Raw genomic sequence first — 9,453 nt, 5'->3', positions numbered from 1 at the left:
TCATGCTGCTCACCAGGATGCAGTCTTAGAAAAGGAACAATGCAGCAGCTTGGCACAACCCTCCCCCTGCCCCTTGCTCTCCCCAGAGTGGTGTGTGGTCTCTGCCCTATGTGTGAAAAGTCCAAGCATATCTGGTACTCTGGGAACTCCTGTCTTCTCCCAGATGCAAGATCCACAGCAACATAACAAGAACAGAAAGGCTCCCTGGAAACTGTAGTGTGATGGCAGCTTGCACACTCCATGATTAAGAACATCCCTATACACACACACCCCTCTACCTCCTTACCGGGCTATGGATGGCTCAGCCAAGCTACTGGCTGAATTGCTGGAGCAGGCAGCATTGGTATACATTGTGGTGGAAATGCTGGGCATGGAATGGTGGAGGTACAGTGTCACTGGTAGAAACAAAATAGAAAATTCTTTCCAGTAGCACCTTAGAGACCAACTGAGTTTGTTCTTGGTATGAGCTTTCGTGTGCATGCACACTTCTTCAGATACCACTGGTAGGTTGTTTTAGGCTCTGGACTTAATGGCCTTTTTTGGCCTTTTAGCTTATATGGCAATGCATTACTACTTCATTGCTGCAGGTGGCAATGTGCATTACTTGTTTCAAAATACAATAAAGCTGCCTTTGCTAGGTTTGGGGGCCCACCTGCTCAATCTGCTGAGATGTCTGCCCCAAAATCTTGCCCTGTTGGCATCATTGCCAAGGGAACCCTGGCAGAGTTTGCTGCTGGGACTGAGCATGCTGCATTTTACCTCCTTGATCCCACAGGGGAGCTTGGGAGAATCGCAGCAGGAGGTGGGGAAGAGGGGGAATTGGTGGACCAGAGATGTTTGTGTGTAGGGAGCTGCATGTGTTGAACACCATGGAAAGAAGCCTCTTTTTGGTGGTGCTTGGGAAAAAAAGAGGTTTCAGGCTCACCCACAAATAATAAAAAAAGCCCAAAGAGGTAGCTATAAGGAAGTGTGGGGAGTTTGCTGAGAAGCACCTTACCCACACAACGAAGACGTCTTGGGTCACTGAACGCCACTCCCCACAGCCCTCCCCAATTAGCAAGTTCAGTCAATATAGCGACAGCAAACCCATATGGGTACCCCACTGGAGAGCACCCAAATATCAGTGCCCGAGTTAAAAATGAGCTGCCGCAAGTCAGCCTAGCAGGATGGCACAGATGTTGACCTGGAACCCAGGCACTGCAGAAAGCCACCTTCAGTGCACAGGATCTAGCTCAGGGACTGGGGTTGAGGTGGCTGGTTGACTGGACAAGAGTTTCGTTTTGGCTCTTGCTATTAACACTTTGCTGGCAGCCAAAGACTCACAATCCACCTTTTCTCTGTGCTCTCTGTCCTCTTTCACAGCCACACCTACTGGTCTGCTACTCCCCACCATGCCCTAACCCAGGAAATGAGCACTGACCACTGGAGCCATGTTGCAAGGGTGGCTCCTGGCCAGGCCCAGCAAACAGTACAAATAGCTTGGAGGGGACCCTGCCTGGACACCTTTCCTTTCCTCTCCTCTCCTCCTTCCAGCATGCACAGCGGCAGCTGCTGTTCTTTCATGTGTGCAAATATAAGGCCCTTTGAGTGTGACTGCATAAAAAAATAATCTCTTGAAAAATGGTTTGCGGGGTGCACAGACCTCCCTCTTGTACCATCGCATGGCATCACATTTGCACCCCTCCCCAGTCACTTTTCCTCCCCCAGTTCAGTAAAGTACTGTGCCAAACCCCCCTTTCTTTCAGTTCTGCATCACGCTGCTCTTCCTTCTGTCTGTCCAATCTTGTCTTCTGGTCCCTGGAAGCATTCTTGAACCCCAAGGAGAATAGTTAAGAGGCAGCATGCTTATTTGGCATGCAAATAGATTACTTTGCTGATAGCACCTTGGGCTGGGTGGGCGGGGGGGGGGGGTGTTGCCACAGCAGGCTGGCAGGCAAAGCAAGCTCTCAGTCGTAGGAATGGTGTTTGATGGATTGCTATGAAGTCCTGTGCTCTATATGCTGAAACAGAAATATACAAAAATGCACCTTGGTGCCACATTTGGGGGGCGGGGCTGCAAGATCTATATATATATATTGTGTGTGTGTGCACACCCATGTGAGGCCAAAAAGGGGAAACGTGAAAGATTACATGGTCAGCTCTTGATGGTCTTCCAATGCCACTCTAGCCTCACTCGCTGTCACTCTTGTCTGCCAGCATCGTGTCTGCCTCTTCTTTAATATGCAAGAGGGTGCTCATCTCAGGGCTTTCTCCCCTCAGCAGATCTGTGTTCTCTGCCTCATCCCCACCAACCTCCACCATCTCAGTGGCCTTCACTTCCACCTCCCCCTCTCGGATCTTCTTGACATGGAACGTGAAAGGTGGTACTTTGTAGACAGCTGTCTTGGAGCGTGCATAGACCACGTGGTCGGGGGTGAAGGACTTCTTCAGCTTCTCCCGGGAGGTCTTCATCTTCTCCCTGCGCTCATTGGTGACAATCTTGGTGCCCAACTTGTTCATCCTCTTCTCCAGGTTGTGTCGGGTCTTTTCCAGGTTCTGCTTGGTCTTCTCCAGGTTCTCTCTGGTCCTCACCTTGGTCTTTTCCAGGTTCTCTCTGGTCTTCAGCTTGGTCTTCTCCATCTTCTCTTTGGAGAAGGCCTTCTTGAAGTCATCCACTTTCCTCATACCGCTCCTCTTAATGCGTTCTGCCCGTGACTCCTCAATAATCTCCTCCACCTCCACCTCTTCATCTGAGGAGAGCTCAATATGTTCGTCTTCAGGGTGCTCCTCATCCACCACAACCTCTTCCCCTTCTTTTTCTGTCTCTTTCAAAGACTTACTAATGCTTAGCTTGGTTGGTAGCTTCACCTCGTCCTGCAAGACACAAGGATGAAATCATGAGATTTTTAATGCTGGCTGCCCTGTTCCCTGTGCTGTGGGGAGAAAGCAATCCCCACTGAAGGAGTCTTTAATTCTTCCCTACATCAACTAACCAGGGTCTCTTCTCTCTTGAGGAAGAGCTGGAACTCAGAAGGTCCTAGGTTCAATTCCCAGCATCTCCAGCTAAAGCTGGAAACATCCCCTACCTGAAACTCTGGAGAGCTATTGCCAGTCAGTGTAGACCAGGGGTAGGGAAACGGTTTAGCTCCTGTGACCAGAAGTTGATGTGGGCCAATTCTGGCAGGTGGCCAGGGCAACTGTTGCTTTCTTGGGCTGCAGGGCCCACACCTTGAATGGGGCAAAGGAGACGGTGTTACCCCTCATTCCACATCCTGCACTGGCAATTGAATCTTATTTCAACACTGGTGATGGGACAACAGCCTCCACTGAACCTAATGGTGGCAGGCTAGTTTAGGACAGATGTGGGGAATCTTTGGCCCTCCAGATGTTGTTGAACTTACAACTCCCATCATTCTTGGCTGTTGGCCATGCTTGTTGGGGCAGACGGGACTTTTAGTTCAGCAACATCTGGAAGGTCAATAGTCCCCTAAACCTGGTTTAGGAGATTCACTGAGAATAGTGGAGGGACTGCTGCTGCCTGAGACTGTTTCTCACTGCCTAATTATAGGGCCTGCCTATGTGAAAGAAGCCTACCTTGCAGAAACCTTCTCCAACCCAGCACTGGCCCCACCACTAAAGGACATTCTCCCTTTAAGACACATTTTCAGAGCAGTCCAATGCAGTATTTTGACCCTGGCAAAACTATAATTATCCTTCCTGCATAAATTGTTACTGTTAAGAGCTGTGAAGAATGGGATTGCACAAGTTTTGTGGGTACTTACTACTTATTGTTTGTGGCACCGTTTGGGAAAATGTCCATCTCATCATGTGACATTTTGTGAACATTTTTTAGAGCTTCCTTTATTTCCGATGTACAATTTTCGGGGGCACAAGCCAATTTATATTGCATTGTGTGCCCCGCTAGACATAAACCCTCACCAGTTTGTTGTTGTCGTCCTAGGCATGCTGCAAAAGCAGACACTTTGCTAATCCTGATTGGACACTAATTCATGAGGACTGATAGTTCACAGTGTGAGCAGACATGATCTAGTCAGCCTGTAATTGGATTATGAGTTACTAAGGTGCAGTAAAGATAGGGGGAAATTGTTAAAATAAGGAACTATAATCAACTTTTGAGAGTGGCTAAGAGCAGCAAAACTACCCCCCCCCCATAAGCCTCTTCCACCTCCCCTGCATTTTTGTTACATCTCTCTGCCACCATCTATGTCCTTGACACTTTAAGGAAACCGGCATGACAGGTCCCTGCATAATGGAAGTTACAATCCATAATAAGCACAGGGAAACAACAGAGAAAGGAGGTGAAATAGAGGCAGGCCTATGCCAAAGAAGAGTATGTGACTATTTCAAAGCATATGTACTTTGCTTTAAGTTACAGTAAGTTATTGTTATTGTCAGAAAAGATGTTCATAGTGGAGAATGACACCATGACTAATATAATAAGTTTCTCAGGCACTTGCCTGAAAAAAATGCTGAAAGTCAAGGCTGCCCTCTGGTGCATATAGTCTGATATGGCACTTGCCCAGAACAGCAAAAAATGAAAGTTGGATGCTATGATTAGTAAATAATTCAGTAATAGGCCCTGAATAGTAATGGGCTCCTCCAGACAACCTGTTTATTGGGCATTCACTCTGATTTGCTTGCACTCATTCTGATTTGTTTGCGGGACATTTATATGACAATGAGCATTCACCCTGATATGCTTGTTGTGGAGTATACACATCTTCCCATTAACCATTTGTTCAATCCATGCATTTCCCCATCACTTTTCTAGCTGCAGACAGACCTAGTTCTCACTGCATTGGTCATCCTAAGTCAGGACTGTACCATTTCAGGGTGGGGGCTTCCATGACATGTACACTCTACCATGAAAAAATAATAATCCCTTTATGCAGTAAACTCAGGGGGAAAGGTTCTAGCTTGGTCTCCTGGACATGCCGATCTTCTAGATGGGAAGATTTTTTTGTATGAAGCAACTCACAATTATGTTATCCTCTGCTGCCCCCACCCTCCACAAGGCAGTTTGAAGTGGTGCCTCCTAGACATTGGCCACCTCAGATCAGAATTAGACCAAGCCTTCTGCTGTTAATTCAACTTCTTGTTCCACTCTGAACAGAGCCCGGCCCAGCCATGATGTGCCTACATGCAGAAGGAAAGCGTGCAGGCAGGCATGTGGGTGAGGAGGGGGCAGATTGGAACTGATATTGGTTTTCACCCAAGCAGCACATAGCGTGCATCCCCCGCTTGGCATTCTTGGGACACGCTGGAAATAGCCACTGCTGTACACAGCATTGGGACTGGGGCTGAAAGATAGGCAGATTTATGACTCCTGGAATGGTACTATTTGAAAAGTAGAGGGGGGTGGGGAAGGCAGGGAATTGCTGGGAAAAGTCACGAGCCAAGCCCAAGGGAAAATGGGGAACGAGGCACAGGAGGAAAGGCGACAGAACACTGACTATTCCAGCTTCCCACGCAGAAAAATTTTCTGCCTGATGAAGAATCTTGTGATTTGGGAAAACTTGAACATTTTAAGATCCTCCTCAAGTCCGTCCAGCAAAAGCCCAAACTGTCCTTTGTCCCTGCCTTTTGCAGAGGGAATTCCTGAACGAAGCAAACTCTATCCTGCTTGGAATTCCTAGTTAGGCGCTGGTAATTTGTCTGTTTCATTCTTTAAGCCATCAGGCATTCACACTATCTGATTGCTATAATGCCGAAAATAATGAATTAGGATATTACAAATTTTAAAAACTTATGTATTATGGTCTTCTCTGTCAACATAATTCAAGCAGTTGAAGGGTGTTATGACTCCTGCATACTCACCCCAAACTTCTCCTTTGCTGTAAGCTACTATCAGAACTGCAACTGAGTTTTCAGTTGCCATGCTATTTGGAACACAGTGGGTACACTCTAGCAGTGGTGGGTGAGACCATTTTATTTATTTATATTTATTTAATTTGTATACTACCCTTCATCAAAAGATCACAGGGTGGTTCACAATTGAAGTTCAGCACACATCCACTATAGCCCTTGTGGTTTATGCCACTTTATGACCCCATTTATTTTTTAATCAATCTTTTAATCAGTGCAAAAATGCTTTCCCAGCTATACTGTTTTTAAATGAAAGAGAAGTATAGTGCTATTACACCATAATACTGCTATGATTGCTTTATAAATGATTTTTTTAAAGAAGTCATTTCTGGTCACCACCCTTTCAAGCAATGTGGCTAACGGCAGTGTTTCAACAGACTGGTTTGGGCTTCTTGTTTTGCAGCAGTAGCTAGAATGCAGGCTTGACATGTGAGAAAAAGACCAAGCTGAAAATCCCCATGCATCTGAAGACCACTGGCTTGCATGGGGCAAGTCATAGTCTCACAACCTCACACGTTGGTTACAATAATAAAATGAGTTAGCCCTAGAGAATAGCTCCTCAGAGGAAGGACAGGGTCCAAACATGACAAAGAAAAGCTTACAATTTGTGTGGTTGCACCAATACAGCAAAATGTCCAGAGAGCTGCACTGGTGTGGCAGGCAATGCAACTGAGGTGCTGCATGGAGGTGTTAAGCTGGGACAGAGCTACATTGCCCAAAGGGACTGGCACACTGACTGTCCCACAATCTTTGGGTGAATATGCTCACCTAACTCAAGGCAAGGCAGGCAAAGTGCAGCAGCTCCAGATGCACTGAGCTGCGGCCCTTGCTGCAAGCAAAGGCCCCCAATCTCACACACCTTTTCCTGGGTAATACAGTCCCATTTTTTTACTAACTATCAAAGCAATAGCAATACCTTCTCAGAAAGTTCTCTCACATTTCTCCATGCCTGAGTCCTCTCCAATGATATCTGCTGTAGAAACCAGGAGTTCACTCCAGTCCCAATCATCTTGGGTGGTTCACATTGGGGCATTTCTAGCTTGTGGGGCATGGGGCACACCAATAGCCCCTTCCCCACAGCTATGGGATATAGGGAGGGATCAGTCCTCTTGTTGGTGTCTTCTAAGGACACCCAATGGGCACTCAAATGTCCAGGTTCCCCAATATCCGCTACCAAGAGTACTAGGGTGGTAGGGAGAGCCTCTTGTCAGGTCCCCCATGCCCTGGCTGAGAAAGAAATTGCACTAGATACAAGAGATGGCTGTCCCTCAGGCCTCTGTTTCTCTCTTTCCTTCTCCATCAAGCCAGACTTCTTCCTCTCCTAATTACTACCTCTTGGCTATTTAAATTTCTGAGCTCCAAGAGCCCTTCATTAAGTCTTGGTGGTGCCAGCTGCTCCCTACTCTGCTCTTCTTTTGGGCTGGCCTGACTGTCTCTTGGAAAGGAGGACTGGGGCCTCCTTAAAGGGGCAGTCATGGTAGAAGCCATTCTGCACAAGGCAATCCCCTGAGGGTCTTTGCTGGAAGAAAGGAGGCATGGTGGGGCATTAGCATCACTGGTCAAATATTCTAGACCTAGAGTAACTTTCAACAAGTAGCTTTCAGCAGTGTATATGTGGCTACAGTGACACCCATTTTACAAACATCCAGAGGACTGGGCTGGTTGCTTTCCCAATGAGAACAGAATTTGGTTCTAACACGGACTTTGGCTATTTAAGTAGCATAGCAATAACAGTATGTGCTGAACTTGTAGTTCAGACCTTTTTTCTCTTATGTGTGGGTTTAGCTGATGGCTAAACCATGAACTTTCAGCCCTAACACAGTGATAAAAACACTTATCGCAATAACAACAGCCCTATGAGGTAGACATCTCAAATAATCTATCTATTTGGCATGTAATAAAATGGCTACAGCAGTCCTTCTTACCCAGGTCAACATGCTCTGACAAACTGTTTTTGGTGATACTTCTGGTGTTGTCCTTGTCAGGTATCAGGCAGATATTGCTATTTTAAGGTTTGCAGGTGACCCGTGTTTGCCAGACAAGCAGTGCAACGCCTGAGAAAAACCAGGTCCAGTGCTGAACTGTACAGAATGGCTGTGCTGGCTGTGGCTGATGGGAGTTGTATTCCAACACCAGAGAGTACCAGGTTAGCAAAGGCTTGTAAAGAAAAACCCCATCATACAACAACAACTGAAACTTTAGAAATAGTTATTTAGTGGGATTGTGAATCTTGGATTCTCAGTTTCTGGCACTGAGAGCACCCATTCTGCAATCAAACAAAGCAGAAGTGATTTTTCTAACCCAAACCTTCTGCTGTTTACTCACACAAGCTGCCTTGCTGTGCTGGTTTTCCAGTCTTTTACTGGATACGTAGGGCCAACATCTGCTTTAGTAATAAAGTCTGCAAATCTGGGACAAACTTCACATGTGGCCTCTGGGGGGAAAGGGTGGTTCTTCGGAATCAGGATATCCCACCACCCCAGCCCCCAAATCCAGCAAGGGCAGTCATTTTCTCCACAACAACACCTGCAAGGGCAATTCCTCATCTCCCAGAGACTCTTGCCACTGGTGGACCAGCAACACCAGGAATCACTTCCTTCCCCCGGAAGTCACACAATGACAGCCTGAACAAAAGCTGCCCCCCTCTCCAGAGTGGCATAGCTACACCTGGAAGCCGGCCATATCCGGACGGCTCTGATCCTTATCAGCTCCTTCTTGGCTTCACAACATTTGTGCAAGGAAGGGCGAGTTACAAACACCCCCTCTATTGCACGTAGGTCCCGTCTTGACTGCCCCCAGGTTATGGCACACATGATGAACTACTACACCACAAATCATGGAACATGGTCTGCCATGCAGAGCAGAATCCTGATTCTGAGCTTTTGTTCTTTTAAAGAGCTGTAGGTTTCAAGTCCTAAAGGTTTCAAACCTGCAAGTTTCAAGACCATCCAGCTGTCAAGCTCTACTGTTTAAACTTAAATGGAAGTGAGCTATGACCAACAGCAGCTACAATACTCAGCATTCAACAAAGTATGCAAGAATATAGACTTATCCCACTGACAGTGTGCATACAAACAAACGCTGGAGAGGGCACTTAGCCAGCAGAGCACGACTCTTAATCTCAGGGTCATGGGTTCAAGCCCCATGTTGGACAAAATATTTCCATTGCAGGGGGTTGGATTAGATGATCCTCATCGTCCCTTCCAACTCTACAATTCTATGATTCTAACACAATAACGCAACGGAAGTATTCTCAAAACTGGCATGGACAGGTGGGGCTTACTGTACTACCACATTTAAATTTGTGGTGGAAGTGGGAGGAAAAGGGGTGGATGACTGGATGGTATGTTTGAAATAATCTGCCCCCCATGCCTCCCCCCCGATATGCTCTGGGAACAGTTGGTACATTTCACACTGGATTCTGAGTGGAGGCATTTGTGACTGAAACTGCTGAGCTAAGGCACATTTGACATGAGCACATCCATGAGCATCCTAGACTGTGTTTTATCTTGTATTTTTATGCTGTGAACCACCCTGAGATCTAAGGGTGCAAATTTAATGATGATGATGATGTTACAAATGGCAAGC

The 9,453-nt window shown here is 46.7% G+C and overlaps 1 protein-coding gene across 1 annotated transcript in view; it reads right to left on the bottom strand.

The window, feature by feature from the left end:
- Window positions 1-941: 941 nt before the first annotated feature.
- The window catches only part of CAVIN1 (caveolae associated protein 1), a 35,483-nt gene continuing 26,971 nt past the window's right edge, over window positions 942-9,453 (bottom strand). The window contains exon 3 of the mRNA XM_033170770.1: window positions 942-2,853. Coding sequence (XP_033026661.1) covers window positions 2,170-2,853 — 684 coding nt within the window. The 3' untranslated portion in view covers window positions 942-2,169. The remainder of the gene's footprint in view (window positions 2,854-9,453) is intronic.

This window comes from Lacerta agilis, chromosome 14 (genome assembly GCF_009819535.1).
Source record: "Lacerta agilis isolate rLacAgi1 chromosome 14, rLacAgi1.pri, whole genome shotgun sequence".
NCBI lineage: Eukaryota > Metazoa > Chordata > Lepidosauria > Squamata > Lacertidae > Lacerta > Lacerta agilis.
This window is presented reverse-complemented; position numbering and strand designations above follow the sequence as displayed.